At 38.0% G+C, this 23,847-nt stretch overlaps 5 protein-coding genes across 5 annotated transcripts in view; 3 read left to right on the top strand and 2 right to left on the bottom strand.

Moving 5' to 3' along the window:
- Positions 1-62: 62 nt before the first annotated feature.
- LOC144474294 (uncharacterized) lies at positions 63-5,911 on the bottom strand. Its single transcript, XM_078189015.1, has 3 exons — positions 5,613-5,911; positions 5,197-5,315; positions 63-4,795 (listed from the first exon to the last, which is right to left on the bottom strand). Exons 1-3 carry the CDS (start codon positions 5,724-5,726, stop codon positions 88-90), a joined length of 4,941 nt encoding a protein of 1,646 aa, XP_078045141.1. The 5' UTR covers positions 5,727-5,911; the 3' UTR covers positions 63-87.
- Positions 5,912-8,040: 2,129 nt separating this feature from the next.
- LOC144474295 (congested-like trachea protein) lies at positions 8,041-10,446 on the top strand. The gene is made up of 2 exons (XM_078189016.1): positions 8,041-8,573; positions 10,212-10,446. Exons 1-2 carry the CDS (start codon positions 8,272-8,274, stop codon positions 10,444-10,446), a joined length of 537 nt encoding a protein of 178 aa, XP_078045142.1. The 5' UTR covers positions 8,041-8,271.
- Positions 10,447-14,363: 3,917 nt separating this feature from the next.
- On the top strand, positions 14,364-16,277 carry LOC144474311 (SREBP regulating gene protein). Its single transcript, XM_078189038.1, has 5 exons — positions 14,364-14,505; positions 14,720-14,913; positions 14,982-15,224; positions 15,560-15,769; positions 15,840-16,277. Exons 2-5 carry the CDS (start codon positions 14,806-14,808, stop codon positions 16,260-16,262), a joined length of 984 nt encoding a protein of 327 aa, XP_078045164.1. The 5' UTR covers positions 14,364-14,505; positions 14,720-14,805; the 3' UTR covers positions 16,263-16,277.
- The window catches only part of LOC144474312 (phytanoyl-CoA dioxygenase, peroxisomal-like), a 33,805-nt gene continuing 25,822 nt past the window's right edge, over positions 15,865-23,847 (bottom strand). The window contains exons 2-7 of the mRNA XM_078189039.1: positions 18,797-18,949; positions 17,638-17,874; positions 17,033-17,240; positions 16,790-16,951; positions 16,281-16,434; positions 15,865-16,003 (exon numbers count right to left, since the gene is read on the bottom strand). Of these exons, the coding sequence (XP_078045165.1) occupies positions 16,294-16,434; positions 16,790-16,951; positions 17,033-17,240; positions 17,638-17,874; positions 18,797-18,949 (901 nt within the window). The 3' untranslated portion in view covers positions 15,865-16,003; positions 16,281-16,293. The remainder of the gene's footprint in view (positions 16,004-16,280; positions 16,435-16,789; positions 16,952-17,032; positions 17,241-17,637; positions 17,875-18,796; positions 18,950-23,847) is intronic.
- LOC144474332 (uncharacterized) overlaps positions 22,506-23,847 on the top strand; it is a 19,084-nt gene continuing 17,742 nt past the window's right edge. Inside the window, exon 1 of the mRNA XM_078189063.1 lies at positions 22,506-22,626. The gene's annotated coding sequence lies outside the window, so the exon portion shown is untranslated. The remainder of the gene's footprint in view (positions 22,627-23,847) is intronic.

A 23,847-nucleotide genomic window follows, 5' to 3' on the forward strand; every position in this document is an offset into this window, starting at 1 on the left:
ATACTGTTTAACATAACAGAGTCACAATGAGCAACATGGATGAGGTAAATGCAGAAGACGTGTTATCTGATAAGAAGTATACAATTTTCACACAGGCTTACAAATTTTGTAATGTTCAGGCCAGTATAATTCTGAACATTCTTTCGAACAATATTTAGCCTCCAAACAAAGTGAACATACTACAGTGCTGAGTTTGCTGCAACACAGGCATACTTTCATTTCTTCTTCTACAATGTTTTCTTCAACAGCTGTAGTTGTACTATTCTCTAGTCCCATTTCCTCAAACGATTTGAGTGAAATACTCCTGACATCCGCGATCCGTGTAGAACAAGTTTCCCCTTCCTCAATGATAACTATATCTTGAGAGCTTTCAGAATTAGTATCGGAATTGTTAGATGCAGGTTCTGTTATCATTTCGAGTGTAGAATTCTCCACAGATGAATTTATCTCTTCGTTCTGTGAAGATTCATCGTCTTTTATTATTTCAGTATCCATTGTTTTGAATACGTCCTCTGTAACCTCGTGAGCGTTAACAATATCCAAAACTGTTACATGATCGCTGTCTGGAGATATTAATACGGTAACTGAATGAGAATTCAGCAGCAGCGGCTTGTCTTTATTAGATTCTACTAAATTTAATGGTTGATCTTCAACTAAATTAGAACTATTTTCAAGTACTTTTACTGAATCATTCGTGTGTTGTTTTTCTGTAGAATCTTGCGAGTTTCTTTTTATCTCACTTTCTGAATGTTCAGTGTCTTTTAATACAATTTCAGTTTCTAATGATGATGCAGGTCGCGGATAATTATTCTTTCGAACAGTTTTTTGTTCGTCTTTCTGATCACATACTGTATTTTCTGATTTTTGCGTCTCGTCAATGGATTTTGTATTTTCTGTTCTATCCGCTACTTCTGGTCCTCTTTCAGATTGATTTTGCACTACATTCAAATTTTCTTGTGGAGCACAAGCAGTTACGTTGCCTTGTACTGTCGTCCTGTATGAAACATCTACTTTCCAATGTGCTCCACTCCTTTCAACAGTAATTTGCGGCTCTTTCGGAACATCAATATTAGCATTACATGTGGTTGAACTCTTTTCACTCATCGCCTGATATTTATTCTGTAGAAAATTATGCAAGGCTTTATCTACAAGATGTTTCAAGAGTGTGTGAAAGTTAAGTAACGTCGTTCTCTCAAATTGAATCTTTTGCCATTTCGTTTGAGTAAATTCCTGTTCCAACCATGTAGTGCAACCAAAGTAAAAGTTTATTTGTTTCAGTAGCTTAACCCTGTTAGTAGGAGAAAGAAGTTTCAAAATATTGAAGTCCTTCGCCGTTGATACCAGTGATACTTGTGGGGTCTTTCGTGTTATCGTTGTACGATCTTTTGAGCGCAATTCTTGGTTCTCCCTTATCGTCGTAGGTATTGCAAAATTTTGTGGCTGCAGAGGAGGTTGCATTTGTACTTTTTGATACATTTGCTCATTCCATTGTGTGTTGTTTAAGATAGGCTGTTGACTACATGGTCCAACAAATTTTGTTGGTGGGTAATTAACTATCGGTGTATTTTGAGATGATAGCTGTGCTTCATGCATCTGAAGTGGCCTATGTGCTACATTGTACTTGGGATATGATTGGGATATAGACTTTGGAAATTGTTGATTCACAGAATTAATGTTCTGTGACTGAAATGCATGTTTCGAGTTAATTATAACATTCGGCGGTTGCATGCTGCGTGGCAAGTTAACATTTTGTTGCTGAATGGTGGAAACTGGGTTAATATTTTGTGTAATATAATTTGTTGTAGTGGCTCCTCCGTAAAACGTTTTCATTCCAGGCACGTCAACGTTGTGTGCGACGTATGGATGATCAACATATCCGTTTAACGTTGGTAAAAACATATATTGTTCTGTTTGTTTAGCATTGGCAGATGGATTCGGTACTTGCTGTTGCCTAGGAATACCTTGAGATATATTTCTATTTGAAACTAACTTTTGGTTAACTGTATGCGAAGTTTTCAGTTGTGCAGATGACTTTTGCTTTCTGACCGTTGAGGGCTGTAAACTCTGTGGTAGGTTCACGTTGCTTATTGATGTGTCATTTTGAGGGACATTAGGTGACTGCAAAATAGTTTTATCAACAAAAGTTTGTAAGTTTTGTAAATTCTCTTGATTTATAGATGCTTGGTTGAAGTGCTGGGGACGTTGTTGTGGCATAGTGTTCCTAGTAACCGACTCTTGGAAACTTATTTGCGGAGATGTAAGATCTCGTTTTTTCTGTACCGACACCTTAGTCGTAGCTGTTTCGCTTGGATAACATATGTCATAAGATAAATCATTAACATTACATTGATTGCTTGATGTTCCAGTATATAAATATCGTAACGACGGCGTATAACAAAATATTTCATGGAGAGCCACTGGTGCCTTTTCAAACTCCTTCTTATTAATCAGTTTTATAATCCCATGAAGAAGAGTTGGGAAATTCACAGGCCTCAGTCTTTTTCTTAATTTATCGAACTCCGAATAGAGCACACTATCATAGGCTGATACGGATGTCAATGGAGAAGAACGTTTGGTTTTAATCAAATTACATATCGTCACTAAACTTGTATTCACAGACTCTGAATCCAGGTTGCTTTCTGTTGCATTAGTAAGCGGGACTACTGTTTTTGTAGCGGAAACTGGTACAGGGACGGAGCGCGATTCGAGCGTGGTGAACGTTGATGTATATGTGGTAGGCATTGTTTGTGATAATGAAATTGTTGTAGATAACGATGCTGGAGTAATTGTAATAGGTTCTGATAAATTCTTGGATGCTGTAGATACTGCTTGTGATACTGAAACCGATGTAGGTAAGGGCTTTGTAGCAATTGAAAAATTATGTGATGATACATCTGTACCAGATATGACAGTGTTTATAGGTGTGGGACACCATCTCGAACCTAGCTCAGCACTTGATAATACTCTTAATCTAACTTGAGAACTTTGGTTGGATTTAATTTTTTCCTCTTTTACTGTAACTTCCAATTGAGATTTTTGCGTTTCACTTACATTGTCTAAGATATGGCACGCAGTATCATTTACTAACTCAGTCTCAGTCTTAATAGTCACTCTCGGGTTAATTGATATTACTGTGTCACGTAAAGGTACATCATCATCATCTTCATCTTCTTTAATAACTAATTTTCGTTCTGTAAACGTTTCTAAATTCGAGTTTTCATCATCATCCTTATCCTTAACGGTATTTTGATTTACATCTTTGGTCAAATTTTCTTGAATACTAAGAACATTTCCATTCGACTTGATTTGGCAAGTACTGTCGAAAGTCATTTGCAGAAGTTCGTTAAAATCACTATCTAAATTATCTTCTTGGATATCAGAATAATCTGTAGTTGGAAGATTTAGTATATTGTATTCTCTATGTTCTGTTTCAAAAGTATAACAAACTTCTGGACTCATTCTCATCTGCGTGTCTATTGAAGAATTATCAGCTACAGATGTCTCTATCCGATGAAGTGTGCCTTTAGCGTTCTCCGTGGTTGCCGTTTTGTCCATGTCGAACTGAGTGTTTGCTTTAGCAATTCCAGCTTCTGAATTATTGGACCCAGATTTGATAATATCTGTTGTTGTACTTTCAGTTTCATTGCCGCTTGTAACAGTTTCATTCCTATTATCTTCTTCGTGTGGTACATTAATTTTATTATCAGCCTCCGCAAGATTCTTCTTATTTTCATCTTCATTAAATTCTTCTTGTATTCTTAAATCAGGTACACTTCGAGCTTGTTTCGACTTTTCTTCAAAATTGGCAGTTATGCTTCCATCACTGGAACATACTCCAGAATCACACGAGTCCTTTTTTTTTCTCTTTTTACAATTCATATACAAAATAGTTTCTTCTTGTTCATCTTCGCTAACAGATACACAATTTCCAAAATATTTTCGGAATTTGATCAATATTTTCCGTTTCCTCCTCTCTATTGATTCAGAAACGTCATTCTCTGAAAAAATCACTTTCTTTTTCTCTACAAAATCTTCACTGATGGCATCGCATAATTTTCTTTTCTGGCAATACTTAGACGCACTTCCTATTTTGATATCAGTATGGCTAGTGCTATCTTTCTGTAAAACAATGTTTGACGTTACTGTACTTCCAACATTTTTCTGTGTGAAATGTTTAACTTTATTGGATTTATAGTCTGTCTTAACATCTGTATCTGTTTTATTAGCATTAGAATTTAAATCTTCTTTCGTAGTATTTTTCTTATTTTGCGTTAATGTCTTATTTAGCAATGCTTCATTAGATTTCGAGCAAATAGACTTTTTCGATGTGCACTTTGCAACATTTTTTTGAATGTACATGTCCAAATTTTTAGCTTTATTGCACATAGATTCCCTATTTGAAGGTGATTTTCTATTGTGAACACGGTCTTGGGTTTTCATAGAGGTATCTGGAGATTCAGCGGTCTTCTTACTTATTAATTTGTCAATTACGTTCCTTTTGGCAGAATTAATCATATTTAATTGTTCTAAAGCTTTATCAAAAGATTGTAAAGTTGGTTGAATATTTGCTTTAATTGGCGAGCACCTCTTTGTAATAGTTTGGTATGACTTTGTACCATCTACCTTTTCATTTTGTTTGTACTTTTCTTCAAGAACAGTGTCCATTGTGACCGATTCATGTACAAGTTCGAGTGCTGGTTGTAATTGAGATTCACCAACTTCAATATCAGTTTTGTAACTGACTGTAACTTTGTTGGATTTGTCTTCATTTTCATCTACAAATAATCTTCTTGATCTAAAACACAAATTTGATTGTACATATAATAAAATATTACATATAATTATACTAATATAATTAATATAATAATTATTATTTTAATTAAATAAAATTAAACACAAATTTTGTTAAATATTTTCATATCTTGTGTTATCCTGTGCATGCTCTGTCAATTTTATCATAGGTATAAAGCAATATTAAACTTCTAAAGAATTGTTATCATTACTGCTTTTAAATTTTCTACATTATTTGAATTTATTTATCAGCATTAACATGTGACTTAGATTTCATAAAGAAGCCTCATATTTGGAGACAGAGAGCAGTGATACACACAAGAAAAGAAAATGCAAAATACTGGTAACCGAATGTTCCAAATGTCTATATTAATGATAAATACACTCGAACGATTGTAAACTTACCCATACTGTCTCGCAGTCACCTTACGCGCAAGAACTACGCGCGGTTTCGTCGCCAATTGAATCAAACCTCGACGTACCAGTCTTTTAGAGAGCCCCAGGTCCTGTAGATCAGTCTTCAACTGAAACAATCGCCATAATTCGATATTACTTCTTTGCCCCATAACTAAGGTGGTAATCCAATGTTTTCTGCCTGCAAACAAATCACATGGATTGCGAAAGGAATTAAAGAAAAGAAAAACGTTTATCACAAGACGATCACGATTACGTTATCTTCGATTGTTTCTTCCTTTCCGGCAAAGCTTTCCCTAATATCAATGTCAGTTACACACGATTCAAGAGATATCGAATAGACGAGACTTCCAAATTTTTCTTTTCACGACGCAGATAAAATGCGAAATACAGAAACAGGATCGCACCTTTCTTAGTAGCTCGTAACGACGAACAGAACCGACGTTGTACAACCACTGTTTCAGAACAAGGTTGTCGAAGGTCACTGGCGTTATGGTTTTCGTTTGCGCGATTTCAGTCATCACTGAAGAAATGTAAAACTTTTACTGTACTTTTTGACGTTGAATAAATTCGCATGCCCAGTACACCTATTTACAAAAAGGCAGACACCAATAGCATGGTCGATTGAGGTGAGCAAAAAGACAATAAACATTTGGTTGACCATCAAAAACAATCTTGTTGACGATCCGTCGCCCTCAAAAAGGTACGACGTCCTTCCTACGCGTCGTACCGAAAAGCACTCACGGCCTGCTATCTGCGCGCCAAGCTTTTCCGTGTCGAGGCATCTGCATTTCACTTCCCTCTCTCTCTCTTTCTGTTTAACACCACTCCCACCCTATCTTCTGTGATTGTCGATTGTCAAAACGTGTGTGTGACAAGATATTCATGATGTTAAAATGATCGGCGACACGATGTTCGAATAATTACTGTGTGCACGTCTCAGGAACTAGTTTTCCACTAGTTATAACAATTTTATTTGTGTGGTAATATCCCGACTATCATTGTAGTCGTACCAGCTTTGACGGTTTAATAAAATAACGTGTAGTTACGTTTAAAAACAAAGATTGTTATGGATAAGAAGTGATATTTTAATAACAATAGGTTCTTTGAGATTGTTGCCGCATCTCTATTTCAAACCACGAAATGGTGTTTCGGATTTCCGAGCTTCGGAATTTACGGCCATAAATTTTCTTGAGGGTTTCAAGAACTCCGACAATCTTCCAGTGTAATCTCTGCGTTAGTTCCAGACCAGTAGGAAACAGTTCTCGATGCACAGACGTCTTATTGTCAGCGTCTACGGTTAGAAATGATTCCAGAATTTTTCTTATGATATATAATCGTAGATTAGAACATTTTTTGTATCAGATAAAACATGAGGAAACGAATAAGTGTTTTACTTAGAAAATTTTTAAATACAATACTTTTTGTACAAGATGATAAGATAAGGCAACACGAATCCAATACAATTGGCTAGTGTGAATGCTGTGATGTACGTGACAAAAACGTATACGTTAGGCCACAGTATGTGCACACACCAAGAAAAATGATAATATTTACATTTCTACATGTCGCATTACATTTTTACATATAAAATATTTGTATTTTTTGACACATTCCTTGTACTTTTCGAGTGTAAGAATTTTTACCGTTCATACGTATAGGAAAAGTTCATTATTTCGCGTAGACTTACTATAATATTTACTATGGCATTGAGATAAACTTGACAACATCATTGCTATTGGTGATATCCAATATGATGCCATCGTCACATTGCCGTAATTGTTGCAATAATATTTGCAATTGATATAAATCTGAGGAAGTGAGAGAACAAATACAAACAGCTCCAGGGAAAATGGCGACTTGATATCGCGTATCGTATGTAATTTTCGATAAAATTTCAAACTTTGTTCATGCGTTTGTTTTCGATTAATTCAGCAAGATTCACACTAGTCTTGATAGAATGAAATCAGGTTAATAGATTTTTGTTATTTTTCATTATTTGCTTTATGTAAATATTATCATATCGTAAAATGGTTTGTCCGTGACGAATATCTTGAATGAAAGTGAATTTTGTTTTATCTTATTATTTTGTATTTTTCATGATATTATAGCCTAAAAGTTTCTTTAACATCGATGCATAATACAAGTTATGCGTAATATTACGAAGGATGAATGACGTGTATGTCCAGATGTATGTAAACTCTTATCAATCGTTTCTTACGATATATACAAGATAACAACATACAATAAGGCCAAAGGGGTTAAGAGCAAATGCTCATTATAAAGATCATAACCCAGAGTGTCCGAGGTAAAGATATACATGAACAAAATTCTGCAAGCATTTAATTGGGATCGGTGTGCTCATAGCGTTGGGCGACTTGTAACCTGTACCTAGATTCTTTGTTTCGACGATGTCTGTTTTGCATCGGAACGAGCGACGAACAGCTTCGAAATATTTTAACACATCAACACGTCCTCTATAATAATAAACCATATATCGATAAGTTGCATAATGTTTTAATGGTGCCGAGTAATGAAAGACCACTAAAGCTGAACCTTCTCGTGGGAATATCAGACGACCCAGGAAAAGATAACAAAGCCCGTACCATGCAATACATTCAAATATTGCCAAGCGATAATTACAACACCGACAACGATTATAGAATTAACCCTGATGAGACTGTATTGATGCAGTGTAATCTGAGCTCGGACTACATGCTTCTGAAACAAAATCTAGTCGATTTCACTTTTTCTCTTTCACGAGTTATTTCAGTATTCTTTCAAAAGAAATAATAAATTGAAAAATATTTTCATACGAAGCTTGTTTCGTGAAAGAGAACATTTATTGTAGATCGGAAGTGACTCAGCGATAGAACCCGACGGTAATTCATATGATTAATCGATCGTAACGAATATAACGCCGAATCGAACGAAATTCATAGAACTGCCACATATAATAAACATGTGCTCGAGTATGTGAAAGATGAGCGTGTCTAACCATGTTTTTGTCGCGACAGCTATTATAAAAAATTGTGTATTTAAACGTTCATAATAATAACAATAAAGATGACAGACAAGAGCGCGCTAAGATGTTTGATAAATAGCTATGAGAAAGCAAATGTGTATTATCGACGGCAGAGTAAACGAGCGCAAAATCGTGTGTTTATAGCCGGTGGGATCGGCGGTATCTTTACGGTTCTGACTGGTCATCCATTAGATACAATTAAAGTTCTGTTACAAACGATGCCAGAAAACTATAAAGGCACATGGCACGCGATTAAAACAACCGTGTCGCAGGAGGGACCATTTAGTTTGTACAAGGTACAAATTTTAATTATGCTTATTGCGAGCGCGTATCAAACGGAGGGATGAGAGAAAAAGTAGTTTGCGGCGTGCAATCGTTAGACAGCAGATATTTATGCAAAATAAAAAGTTTGTTCAGCAATTGTATGATACCAGAACTAAATAAAATTGTACATCTTCTTCCAATAGTTTTAATCGATCGAAAATAATGTAACAATGTTTTCAAATTCTTTCATTTTTTTACCATTTCGTATTTCTCTTATAAATTTTTGCAACGAATGTATAAAATCCGCTGTCTAGTAATCGTATTTATAACATCACGCAATAATTGACATATTTATGAAAACATTTGACCTGGTATCCGTAGTTTTTTTAACCGATCCCTATTTATTGTGATTATTTGATTTGAAGGTTAACGCAAGTGTCATTGAAAATGTATCGGCACGATACTACGCTCTTTGCAGTCATTCGATTGCCCTTCCGTTATGTTCTTGTCGAACGCAAAATTTGTTGATATCATTAATAATAGAAGATAAATTTTATTGTACTGTTATTATCACTCCTTTTGTCTCCACGAAATTATTTATTACGGTAAATTCCCTTTCTTCCACGAAGTTTATTTATATTGAAGAGTATGCCATTACTGTCTAACCGGTTAAGTAGTGAACATGTGGTCGTCATGTGGATAAGTACTCACTTTTCGATACAGTGTCGGTCGGCAGTCAAACACACGTTTTGTAGTTCTCATGTAAACGTTTAAACTTAACCGATCCTAATCAAGCTCTTTATTTGGACATTGCACTGAATAAAAGTTACGCGTGCACAATCTCGAACGAACACGCGGAATTAACGAAAGTTTATTGAATAAATTGAAAGAGCTGGCGTCAAAGTTACACTTCCATCAGCAATCAAACCGTTCGATTATCAGCAGTCATGTATACTCAATACAAATATACTAAAAACATCCCGAGGAAGATCAGAGATTTTTCAACGAGGGAAAATACCTTGTCAAATAAATGGCTTCACTTCCTATAAATTCTTAACGATTGCAGCGATTGCTTTTTCAATATCCACAGCGAGAACGGTTCCTTTGAAAAGTGCTTTACAACGTTATGTCTCGACTCACTTGAAGTAAGATCGAGTTGCTATTTTATCTTGAACTGGTCGTAGCACGTAAATGTTGTTTCCATCACACGTCACGTTCAACGATCGAATTGAACATTCCACAGTACCCGCCGCTTTGAGGGTACAGTCGTAGACTGACCAGCCCCTTCGTTCCCCGAACACGACCAAACTCAAACCCTAATTATGCCTGACTTGGTGGGGATCGGTACCCCTATAGGGACCACTATGATGTTCCTCCTTCTTCGTCCTAATTGGTCGCATTTTTCTCGCGCCAGCCATGCCGCTTGATGTTAGGACGAATGAGATTTCTGCTGTCCCGGCAGCAACGTGAGATCTTCGTCGTTGCCGCTGTTTCCTTTCAGTTATCGTCTAGGCTAAAGCTCGGGCGTATCCTGTTACGATCGTCATAACATATCATAACGCGATACAATTGTGCTTATCCATCATATCGAATTAAAACTGTGCCGACACATTTCTGCGTTCGCCCATGTAGTTCACGCTGAACGGCAGAAGAAGAATATTATTCTTAAACGATAGTCCTTGATTTTAAAGTAGTAACGATCGGTTACATTGCTGCAGGGTGTAATGGCGCCTCTTATAACGGTTGTACCGATATTCGCCATTGGTTTCCTGGGGTACGGATACGGTAAAGATCTCGTTGCCGATCCAGATCAAGCAAGACTTACCGCTGGGCAAGTATTGTTCGCGGGATTAATTAGCGGCGCCAGTACAACGATTGTCACTGTTCCGGCGGAACGAATCAAGTGTTTGTTGCAATTTCAGGTAAAAAAAAAACAGAATAATATCAAATAAATGTGCAAAAAATACAATCAAATAAATGTATTGATGAAATTTGATAACGTTTTCTACTTTATTCACACCCAACCATGATGAAAAAAACGTGTAAATAAAAATAGAATTAAAACGTTACGATCTGCAATAGAAAAACTTATCACCTTTCCTCAAGTAACGCTGTGTCATAAAAACAAAAGTGAATAACTCGACCGGAATTGCTTAAGGGGAATATTATTAAATACCATGGTTTTTTGGATTGCGGGATGAAACTGTGGAAAGAGGGAGGCTTTCGTAATCTGTACATCGGTACCTGCGCTACATTCCTCCGCGACGTACCTGCCACAGGACTCTATTTCTGCTCGTACGAGGAAATTATGCGAAATATCACCAATGATTCCGACAATGTAAGATCTCTTTGTTAACACTTCTGTTTTAACATTGCTTCTCTTGTTCCTCTTCCGTTGTACAAGTGTGAAAATTCCGGTCTTGTCTCGCAGATAACATGGCAGCCGTTATTAGCGGGGGGTTGCGCGGGTATAGTTAACTGGCTGGTCTCCATGCCATTCGACACGATTAAATCGAAGTTGCAGACGTCCAAATTGGGAGAGTATCCTCACGGTGTGAGGTCTGTCTTTCCGATGATAGTGAAGAGCGATGGCGTGGCCGGCCTTTATCGAGGGATGGTGCCCGTCCTGATCCGCGCGTTCCCCGCGAACGCAGTCTGTTTCTGGGGTTACGAAATCAGCATGTCCTGGTTAGACAAATACATGCCTTGGCTTTAAAACTGAAGATTCGATGAAGATATTGTTGTCCTTGCTTAGTTTACGTTCTCAGATCTAGCACTAATCCAATTAATAATCTGAGTAAAGCGAACCAACGTTCGAACAAACGCGATCGTTCCAACCCTCAAACAATTTGCTAAATTGGAAATAAAGATTTTGAACGAACGGTGACCGAGGTTTTGAACGCTCTCCAGATTTTCTCAATGCTCGCATTGTGCGACCGTGTTTTTTACAACATATAGAATTCTTCTAAAATTATATTTATTTAGTTTTGTACATTTGAAAATATTTATAGAGTAACAGTTATAGGTATTACCGTGTGAGTAAACGAGGAAGAAATTCAGAGCTGCTTCGGCACCAACAGTTCACAGGCTTCACTTCACCACCGACAATGAAACTAGAGTTAAACATCGTAATGGTAGAAGCGAGTGAAGTAAATACTCATTGTAAACATTCAAGGTGTCTAATTACATACATCGTAGAAATCTTTTGTCAGACGGACACAAAGGTATTCAGTCGAAGAGGTCTAGATTATATGGTATAGAATAATCAATTACTTTCCTCCGTGTATTATTATTCAAAACTAAGCGTATCTCCATAGTATTATTTTGATGAAAAGTCAAATCGTTATAGCAGCTATTTCGCATAGTTCTTTCCCATCGATAAAACTCTGGGAACTCTGAAACTCTAAATTCACGTTAACGTCCCACGACTTACATCTACTCTTAAGCCAAAGGGAAAAGTTAAAGGGACAGTTTAACATCTGGTGAACACATTGGGCACCCAATAAAAAAACGTTCACTTAATGGAGTTACAGTCACCACTGGAAGTTCGTCCGTTTAGGTTATAAAATGTCTTGAGATTTACGACTTCGAGGGCCATCGACTGAAGGGTCTGCCAGGACAAGCTCACTTTTCCTCGGGCATAATGTGTTCTTTGTCGAAGACGGCGATTCTTCAATTATTACAGTTCCTTTGAATCGCCATTCTATCCATTGAGATTCAAGCAAATTTTATTCCATTGGTAAATTCACTGAATTGTTCCATTTACGATTCACTCGATATCGTTTAAAATTGTTATGTAAAGTTATAAATAACTTAAGTTATTGTTCACGTTCTCTTCGATGTCCTGATAGCACTTATCTCATCTATAGATTGGAATCTGGCAGAGATAATAATTGTTTTACGTAATTCAAAGTACAATCTTGTAGATTTTTATTCAATTCATCGGGGAAGGAATTTTTACATTTATATTTGTAACTTTCCATGAGCTTACCTGACGTAATATTGTCCCGTCTGCCGAGGTGAATGGCGGCTAAAACAATCACGGCGATGACAACTAGGAGTACTACTATAGACAGTATCCATTGTACTATTCCAAACGCCATCATACGTGTTAATCTTTTAGTATCCTTCCTCACTGTCAGGATAAGGATTCAAAAATCAGAAAGCTTGGATTTCATTGTTTTATCTTCGTATCCATACGATTGCAGCGAACTTCATTTTGAAAGTGCAATTTTCCATTACATATGTTCAGTTTTAATGAATGCAACTATATGACGTTTTACCATCTTTATTACAAATTATATTATAAATGATATTATAAATGTAATTATAAGTGTAAAGCCTTAATCACAATACATCCTAAGACCCCAACCCAATTGTTTTTTACATTTTACTAATTTATTACATTCTTTTAAATAGTAAATACTATACATATGTCCACACCTAAAATAATTTATTAAAACAATTAAAAATGTATTAATTTAGGAATTATAACAGTTATTCTAAGGCTATATAAATCTTGATGCTGAAACTTATAACGTGCAAAAATGTTAAATTATTGTTGAGAATAAAAATAAAATGTAAAATTAAAAGTAACGCCTTTTGAGACGAGTGATGCCGCATGTGGCAAAATTTTTAAACAAATTTTAAACAAACGGCAAAGCATATAGTGGTAGAACACTCAACTGTTTGTAAAAGTTATCCACAAATGATAATTCAAAATTGTAACACATGTAGCGCCTTCGTACTCTTCCTATGGCGGTTTTTATATAAATAAACTATATGATTAAAATATCCCACTTAACACTTATAATCTGATTGAGTATTTTATATGTAACTATCAAACTAATCAATGAATTATTCCTGCTTGATATATACGTGTTCTCTCTAAGAAGATGTATTATAAATTGAATAATTCGCTGGTAAGAAACAACAATAATTGAATTTATATTTATAAGGTGGCAAAAATTTCATTAACATAATTCATAAACGCAATCAATATTAAAAAATTGTTGGTAAAGTAGAAAACATTAATTATCTACATCCGCTATATTCCTATAAAATTTAGAAACAGCGCCACTATATGCAGTGGAGAAACTTTAAAATGGTAGTGTTGCGTGATCACACGTAGTTGTAAATAGCGCCTCTAGTTACACAAATCATAAACTCAGTTGATGCCAATAGCAGGGAAGTTCTATTGGACGAGAAAGGAAAATTGGGGTCCTCTAGCTGGATGTTGATTCGTCGGATTGCCTGTCTTCCGGTTGCAGATTGATAGTGATTGGTGGTGGTTAGACAGCGCGCGCAATAGGTTGCGGGCACGCATGAACTGATTAGCGCACGAGGGTGGAAGGACCGCCAAATCAAGAAATGTGGGGGGGGGGGGGGGTGTTGCGCGCGAAGATTTCTGCTTGAGGGCCGCACGAGAAAGAGAGAGAGAGGTCCTAGGGAAAGGGCAAGGAGATCCTCAACCGAGAATTTATGACTTCCTGTCCTGGAGGGCTCAGGTTTCAACTCGTCTTGCAAGATAAGGGACGATCGTTCGAGAGGCTACGTGACTTTTCCATTCTTGCTCAATTAGTTTCGCTAAATAAATACTTATTGACAGGTTCCGTAGGAATTCTCTCTCTCGTTATCTGTTTACCTATTCTAAATTATTACATTTGAACTTCCCTCTTATCGGCATCAACTAAGTTTATGATATGTGTAACTAGAGGCGCTATTTATAACAACGTTAGCGTGTTCACGCAATAGTAAAACAATAAAACAATTTGTTGGGCAAGCAGGGACATCTATCACGGTAACCGCGTACTCATTAACGTCACCCAGGCACGTTGGACAGGTCAACGCACTTGTATCCATCTTGTATCATTACTCGCATGTCGAGCGACAAGAATTTCATTAAATTTCGTATTTACGAGAAACAAAACCGGGATTTTTGTCGTTGAACGTGTGGCCGATCCGAAAGGGGCTCATGTAGCACTAACAGAATTATTTGCGCGCCGAGATCGGTAAGCGCTTCACGAATGTTTTGCGACTGTCAAAAGGACAACATAACCTCTCTCTTTCCCTCCATTTTTCTTGTCTTGAATTCTTCACGGTTACGTTAAATATCCGAGTCTGTTTGATTTGCATTTCGTAGTATAACGATGATTAGAGAATTTCAGAGATCATAAATCACTAGAAACTTGTGTATAATCTAACAAAATGATTTTGCGCTGTCAGTTGGCTGTCGACCATGTGCCTGGACACTAACCAAGGAATTTAATGTCGATCGAGATTACGGGGGCACGTTGGATCAAGCGGAAAGGATGCCGAGTTGCGGCGGTCTGTTTAGGATTATTAGACGCCGCCTTGTACTCGGACTGATATTCGCTTTGTCGCTCACCTACTGCGCCTTTTCATTGTTCCGCAACGAGGTAAATTAACGATCTGAACGAGAACCACCGACCTTGGTACTTAGAATGCGATATCATTTTATCCATAGAGAAAAACATTAACCCTAGATAATGACCTGGATGATATGGATGCAATGATGGTCAATGACAATAATGATGACCTGATATCCGATGACGAGGTGTTAATGGATCAATTAAAAGCATCTGGCAAGCCTCCATTTTGGCAGGCCACTCTCGATCAAGAGACAAATGACAATCAGATAAATGTAGAGGTGATATCTAACTTAAATGATAGTGAAGTTGTAGCTCAACCTTGCCGCAACTCTGTCCAGGTACATTAAAACAGCAAATCATAACTATTAGTCCTTTATAGATTGTTCTACAGAGAATGTATGTACAAGACCAGTTATTTTGTACTTATTATCCTTCACTGCGGGTATGGATTCTTACAGACTCTACTGTAAATATTACTGCTTATTACTGCTACAAGTGGATTTAAAAATTATTACTTTCCCTTCTCCATATCACTACTAACATGTGCAATAAATATATTTAATTTCTATATAAAGATTAATATAGTTAAGAATTAAGAGAAAATGCTCACTATTTATTGGATGACCTGATATTTTCGTTAAATTCGTTGACTGATGTTTTCTTATTCTGTTAGGGAAAAGCTTTGATCGTGGACGAGCGGGGCATTGTCTGCGGCAGACGAGATATTCTGCCGAACGGCTGTTGTAGCATAGAGGAAAAGAATTATAAAAGCGAGGAAGTCCCTGTCGCGAAAAGAGAGAGGTATAGTTGTAAAACCTGCAACGTGCAAGGGTGCTGCGCGATTTACGAGTACTGTGTGTCCTGCTGCTTACATCCCGGCAAGGTAACCCTCCATTTTTCCTACCTAACTTCAAACAATGTATAAAATATTAATGAATCGTTTTGATCAACAGCAAATAAAAGGCAGGAAGGACATGTTATTAGGATTGCTGAGGGACAATCATAAAGTGCATAAGGACCAAGATGTTGTAAAGAAACGGCTGCGCAACCTGGACCGTTTTCAAATTTGCCTGGCCGCCTGTCGTACTTCAAGCGCCAGCGTCCGCCACGAGAATACCTACAAAGATCCTCACTCAAAACATTGTTACGCCCTCCAGCCGCCGTACACCCATCAAAGACACCGTCGTGATTCTGATTCACTAAATAATAATGGCGACAACTCCGTTGTCGTTGCATCTTTTTCTGTCATGCCGTTACTCACCCTTCTCCCTCCTCTCTGCCTCATCGTCTACCCGAGCAACGACTCGATCTTGCTACCGTGCAAATACTACGCCTCCGTCTTGATCAACTACTACTACTACGTGCAACCACCATGAAATACAAATCATATTTACCATACGGCGTTTCTCAGAGGGAGGACTTCATTCCGCGCACCAGTTTGGCCTTAAAACGCCACACGTCTTCGTATTCTATGTTGACACCCGGGGAAACCTTGCTTACGTAGTCCTTTATTTCTGTCGCGATGTTGTTCTGCACGGTATGCTTCACCTGTTGCGATTTAGTTAGAACATTGAGGAGATTGATGAAAATGCGGGGTAGTTTATCGCAAAAAATAGTGGGACGATTGTGTACAGATTTGTATCTTCTCTATCGCTTGTGAGTAGATTACCAATCTGTATGCAAAACAATATAAATTTGCACCACATTGTTTCATTGACACTTCAATGTTTCTTCAATAATTTCAACAAGTTAGAAATGGTATGTCGATATTCCTTAGTTGTTTTGATTTGTTAATTATGTGAAATTCGCCCGTTTTTGTTAGACATGCATAAAATTCGCAGCCTTCGTTCATCAGAAAGCTATCGTCCCGTAACAAATTTTGTCTGTACTGTAAACAACTTACGTCGATGTATTGACACTCTGCAGCCGCGTAATGGCAAGAAATGGCTCGTCTGGTTTTCTTGCTCGTATTTACGCCGGATCCATGGATTAATAGGGGATGGAAAAACACTGTGTCTCCTGGCCCCATTTCTAGTTGCACCCACTCCATCGATTCAGGTAGGTCCTTTCAGGAGAAGAAGAAGAAGGCAGATTACTATTTACTCGAATCTCTCCCGAATTTCGATTACCCATGTTGAATTTGTACCAGAATGCCGTGATAGAATTTGTTGACTGATCCTGGTTCTGCTCCCGGAGGATAGTCGTGTTTGTGCAAACGATCGATCGCGTGTGTACCTGGAGCTACGTAAAGACACCCGTTTTCAATGGTGCAAGGCTCCATGGCAGTCCACGAGGCTACTATCAGATCTGCTGGCCGGAATGGGAAGTAATACAAGTCTTGGTGAGGCGGGTGTCTGGAATCGGCAAATATTTTGATTTTTTGTTTTATTCGATTAAAGAATTAAAATGAGAGGAAAACGACTTTCGGCTGAAAGATTCCTCATGTGAAGAATGAAATAAAAATATTGGTCTTAACAATTTTTCTTTGCAATTTCACACGTCGAAAGTAAATGCATAAAGATTCAACTAATTAGTAGACTACGAACCCTTGTGCAAAATAAAAATTGTTTGTCTCAATTGCAAGAAAGGGATGATGGAAACAAATGTTATTCTTAACTTAAAGTTAAGTTACTCTTAAAGTTATTTTGTATAACTTTAATAGGTAAAAAGTTGATCTGTTCATTTTCGTTATAAATGCGTAATATCTGCAGTTTGCTAATTAGGTAAGGAAAAATTGTCAACGGAGATTACTTGGAGGTCCCGAATCCGACATCGGGAGGCTTCGCGATCAGCATACTGTGCATAGCCATGATGTTTGGCCCGGTGACGGCTTCCACAATGTCGAGGACATTTTTGTGCTCGATATACTCGCAGAAAACTTCGTCTTCGGCTATGTCCTGCATTTTGTTGACCGATTTTCTGTCCTTCACATCGTACATTACGGTTATTCCAGCGCGTGGAGACTTGCCAGAAATGATGTCGTCGAACCTGGAAAAGTAATTGCCTATGAAAACTACGCTATACGACTTCCGCGGTTGAAATTTAGAAAGTATTTTCCTTCACAGTATCTGTTCCCATACTTAATGCATATAACAGTGGCAAATAATTTGATTAAAAATGCAGAACGTATTTTGGCAACTAAATTTTCAATTTTCGTTTTAATTGCAATAATTTCGTAGAAAAGGATCGTGTAACAATTAATCTGGAATGGTTTTAAAACTCGAAGCTTCTACATTCGTAATACATTACTCATTATTTTTGGTTAATTTGGAGGGGCAGCGTGTCTTGGCGAGGGTTGAAATGAATTTGATTAAACGTCGTTGTGAAATATATACAGTGTTGGTAATATATTATTGAGCAAATTGACTGAGCTTGAAATGGAAAGGAACGGAAGTTATTTACGACTGGAGTCGACATAAGGACACGTGTCTCTGGCTTGCAATAATTAATGAGGCAAAAATTATTAATAATGCATCGGTCGCAGACCGGATACGGTTCATTTCACGCCACATGGTAGCAAGATTAATAACATTAATCTGGGGCTCACGATATTGCTGAATTATTAACTCCTGGGTGTGTAATATTTGTGTGTATGCTTTTATCGTGCATGATTTCATCGAAACGTCGTCTGATACTAATCGAAACATAGATGTACGATAATTATTTCTAATACCGTTTTCATACTTCTGTTTACAATGATTTATTATCACTAGACCGCGAATATTTACGCGAACTAAAAATTGTTTAAAAAATGCCTTTCCCTTTTTAACAATTAATGAAAATATTCTGTAACTATCTTTACAATTTTATTTTCGATTTTATACAATTTCGTCAAGAATATATAAAATCTGCAGTCGAATTATCACAATTTCTGACAAAACAGCATGAAAAGGGAACATTAAATTATTACCTTTCGTGACATTTATTTAATATATGTTGCGGCACAAGTCGAGGAATCATCAGATATCCATTTTTCTCGTAGAACATCCGTTGCTCCCATGTCAGAGCCTTGTTCTCCTTCGTGAAACGAACACTGTTGGACATCTTCAATGACATAGGTTTCCTGCAAACATAATATATCTTGTTAAATCGCTCGAAATTACCCAGGTAAATATGGTACTTTATATGTTGTGAAATGCACAAAACAATTTTATTTATTTTTTCCATTATCAGAATTCTTCATATATTCGTTCCAAAAATGACTCTAAAGTTCAAATCAATCATTACTTAACTTCTCCTGTCTCCATTTCAAGTTTAATTTAACGTTGTTTTTGTTTGCAGCTGTTTAGACTACAAATAACTACACGTGCGTGGAGCACGGAGATTTTTAAAGCATAGAAGAACATGTGATTTTCATTCTATTTTGTTGCCTGGAGTCTCGTGATCAACGAAAAAAAATTCGTCGTTTATTTTATACCCGAAACGTCGACGACCTGATTGGAGAACGCGAACAAGGAACACAATAAAATCGATGAACGACAATCCCCTATCGGAGGAGCAGCTTTCCGAAACAGGTTCGCCGAATCAGTTTTGGGAACGTAAACATGTTTGATTGCGGTCGTATTATCTTTCTGCGGTGGCCACGTCCTAGATCAGTCCGAAACTACTTCGGACGACTACGAGCATCTTCCTGCTCAGTTCGCGTTCGGGTATCGCTGGGAAATTATACAAAGGAACCCGCGATCGTAATTTTCCCGGCGGCATCGAATTAATCGCGGCGCTACGATTCGGATTCATCGGCGTTTATTACGATATTATTATATAATCGTAGCGAGAACTTCACGCTCTCCGAGTCCCGCGTGATGATTCGCGAGAACGCTGAACTTTTGGTAAGTTTTGAGAAAGCTAAGAAATCGCTAGAAATTCTATGGATATAAAGGAAAGGAAATAAAAAAATGTGTGACTGCTTTTATCGTTGCAAGGGTTAATTAACTTTATCGTTGCAAAGATGAACCGCGAAGCTATGATATGGCTTGGAATAACGGACGAATAAATTCGGGAACATTACGGACCCAGCCGCAACGGCGGTCACAGCGAGAAGAAAAATCGAAAGAAAGATTAATTGCGACAAAACGCGGCTAAAAACGTTATTAATTGCCGGCTACGCGAACGCAGCGCCGTATATTACATCGCGTCCGCCGCGGACGCATAAAGATCCGCGGGTCCGGTCGGACCGCGGACCGAATAAATCCGAGGAAGACTCGCAAAACGTGGCCAACGTCGGGCACATCGAATGGGAAATCTTTTCGCTAGGAGCAAAAACCGACGCGGGGGGGAAGAGCAGCCTCGAAGACGCGAGGAAATCGAATCGCATGGATATCCGATGCACCGGGCAACCTCGTTTCCATAACTTACTCGGCCGGGAGGGGGGGACCATAACGTTGCGAAAACAATTAGTTAATGGGACGCGGACGAAGTTTACGAGCCAATCGAGTTACGCTTAATAAAGTCAGAGCATTTTAAAGTTCCGTCAGTGGCCAGGGTTCGATCTATCGCTCGGAACTATCGCCTCGAATTAATGGGGCTTTTAGGGCTCGCGACCGCCGGCGAATCGGATTGAATCGGATAAACGCGGCACTCGTTTCGCCTGTTAATTACGAGCGGAGCGACGACAGGGAACAAAGCCGACGGGATGGTGGACGAAGACGTTCCATGGCGAATTACATTTCGTGAAGAGACGTGCGTCCATATCAAAGTTATCCTGTAGCATGTGCGATTTGCGGATTTCACGCAATTTATGACAAAATTAATCCAATCGAATATGACAGCGAATATAACAGTGAAATCGTTTAAACAATTAGAAGATATTATTGCATTACTGTTTTTCTATTCATTAATTTTTTATATATTATTTTGTTTCTCTTTTCTTTATTAATTCCTAGATCTTTACGCAAAATTGAAATGTTCTGTATCCTAATTATCTCTGATGGTTATTTCTTTTCTTCGATCATTAAGATCGATCTTACCAAAGATTATTACATTTCGACTCGTGCCAAAGGAGACAGGTGGTTTTTATCAAAGTGTACGTTTTATCGCCGTTAACTATGGTTATTAGAATAACTCAATGGTTACGAGAACTTGGCAGGAAACGTAACGGAAAATATTAGCTGAGACGTTCAAGGAAAGGTTAGGTTATTTTCTTTTGGAAATTATCGCGACTATTGTCATAGTATCTTCGACGACCTAAATAACTCCTGAATCGATTTCGATCACCGAGTCTCACTGATTGATCAACCGTTGTGATAACGTAACTGTAGAAGCTATGATCGCCATTGGGTAGCGAAAGCTTCGGGAAGGTTTATAAACAGTCGGGCCTAATGTTTCATGTAACACGTCGAGCATCGGGTCGTCAAGGAATGAGACAAAAATCGTATGAATGTTTTAACCCCCTAAAATAGGAGGACCAGTTAAGGTTAAGTGTCAGTCGTTCGAAGTTCATCGGAGTCCGAGGAGGGCCACTTGCATGGAACAGTGAAACGAATATTCCAGTAGCATCGCTTTAGAATTATATTATCGGTAGACGTATTAAATATTTAATGGATGCTTCTATGAGTGGAGATGAATATACTTCAACAGTGGATAGTACAATTTATATTATTCTATTAAAATAAATATATACTACTACAATACACTACAATTTATATTATTTTATTAAAATAAATATATACTACTACACTATACTACAATTTATATTTTTTTATTAAGATAAATATATACTACTACAATACACTACAAGTTATATTATTTTATTAAAATAAATATATACTACTACAATACACTACAATTTATATTATTTCTATAAAATAAAAATAATATAAAATTAAAGTAAAGTTCTGTTTGACCAATCTCAGGAATGTATCCGAAAATTTTTCCGAATAACGTTTCGAGAGGACCATATTTCATTCGAATAAAATAGTATTCATAGAATTTCTCCGAATCAATTATTTTCGAATAATAAATAAAATTTTTCTCGTGGGACTTACTCAACCAAGTACATCGAATAATATTTATTTGAATAAATTCTACGAATAAAATGTTATTCGTGATTCGTGTAATAAATAAATGTGCGAAACACATCGGTACATCTACGACGTCTATCGGAGGCGACCGACAAAGGGTTAATAAAATCATCGAAGCAATAGGAACATTATTCGGTAAGAACGAAAGGTGATCCCGAAAAGATCCTTAGTTCAATCACAATCGTCGTAATGGCAGTGGTCTACGCAGGATCCTGTTCAGTTGCGCGGTGTATCAGTGGGGATCGATGGGTCCCGCGATCGAACGATCGAGGGGTGGTTTTTCGAGCGCCTGCGTCCCAGTCGGAAGTTCGCGACGGGCTCGCGCCGACGTGGTTCTATCGCCGCGTGTCCCACCCCCCGCCCCTCCTCCTGCACCCACCCTCTTTCTCCGGCGGCCTTTGGATTCAGCACGTGGCATCAAAGGGAAGATATACAGCGGGGTGGTCGCTCTACCCGGCCAAACGGCGACGACCCTCGCTCGTCGCCGCTCGTTCCTCGCGCGCGATTTCGAGGAGCCCACGTCGTCGATCGCCGCCACTTTGTCGTTACCGCTTACCGGCCACGATAATCATCCCCCTACCCGCGAGTTCATCAAGTTCGTCATGTTCCGGTGAACCAGCACCGGGCACCGACCACGAAACCAACGCGTACTTCGGAACCATCGAGAACCATGCTCGGCGGAGTCCTCTAGATTCAGGCTACGCTATGGTATCGCATCTGGGTGAGTTTCATCTGTCATTATTATGGCGCCGGTTTTGTCTCTTATTCTTGGCGATGTTCACCGTCATACTTTTTCAATGTTATCGAAAATTTTCCCGATATTTTTGTCTATTTTTTCTCTCATCGAGTCCTTGATATTCTTTTTTAAAATGTTTCTTATATTGTTAGTTTTTTCATATTGTCCGCTAAATTATTTGACAAATTATTTTGCTAAACTGTCTGATACATTGATTATCTTCTAAATTATCTGATACATTGATTATCTTCTAAATTATCTGATACATTTTTTTTTTAAATTATTTGATATATTGTCTTCTAAATTGATTACATCCGACACATTGTCTTTTAAATAGTTTTTTAAATTGTCTTCCAAATTGTCTTTTGAAATTTCTTCTGAAGTAATGTGCTTATAGACGCATTGGTTTCGCTATTATTTACAATGGAACACGTGTACATCGATCTGACTAAATCGTCAGGATCAAAAACGTCGTTTTTGATATTCTTCGAAGCAGAATAAATTCGAAGTCCGACGACACTCAAGAGTATTAAAAGTTTTAGTTGGTTTTCATGACCGATTCAATAGCTCGTCTTTCAATTTCCGATCCACGACAAGTTACATTCGCACGCGATTCGTAGACGAAGTAGAATATTACGAAAAGGTCCGACGTTTAAGTACGGTTCGCACCTGGCAGCTTGAGGAAAATGGGAATCCCGGTTAATGAATTTAGCGCGAACCGTGGCAGGCGTTTCGGCCAGGAAAAAGGGGGGAAACGCCGGCGAACGACGCCCAGATCTTTATTCGTTTACACTTTCGAGTGGTCTGAATTGCCCTCTACCCTCGCGCGCGTTCCTTTCGGCGCGAGGACCACGCTCTTGGCGGTCGAAGAGAACTTAGGAAAGCGTTTCTACGTAAAAACTCTTCGAAACTGTGCTGCAAAAGAGCTCGCCCAGCTGTTTTAATACTCTGTCCGCTCTAAGCAAAATAGCAGGAACTTTTCTCTTAAGATGCCTCGCCTGATTTGACAAAATTACGACCCTCTAAAGTTCAATTAAAACTTTCCGCGTGTTGTAGTTTACGTATCTTGATGTACACCGACACACCGAACTTGCCTAATCTTAATAGCCGGCTTCTTTGCATTCAAAAAGTTTGCCCGCCCTTCGTCTTCATTGTCGCAGTGACAGTATCTGGAAAGGTGAATCGTATCTCGGCTCATGAATAATT

Source organism: Augochlora pura, chromosome 8 (genome assembly GCF_028453695.1).
Source record: "Augochlora pura isolate Apur16 chromosome 8, APUR_v2.2.1, whole genome shotgun sequence".
NCBI lineage: Eukaryota > Metazoa > Arthropoda > Insecta > Hymenoptera > Halictidae > Augochlora > Augochlora pura.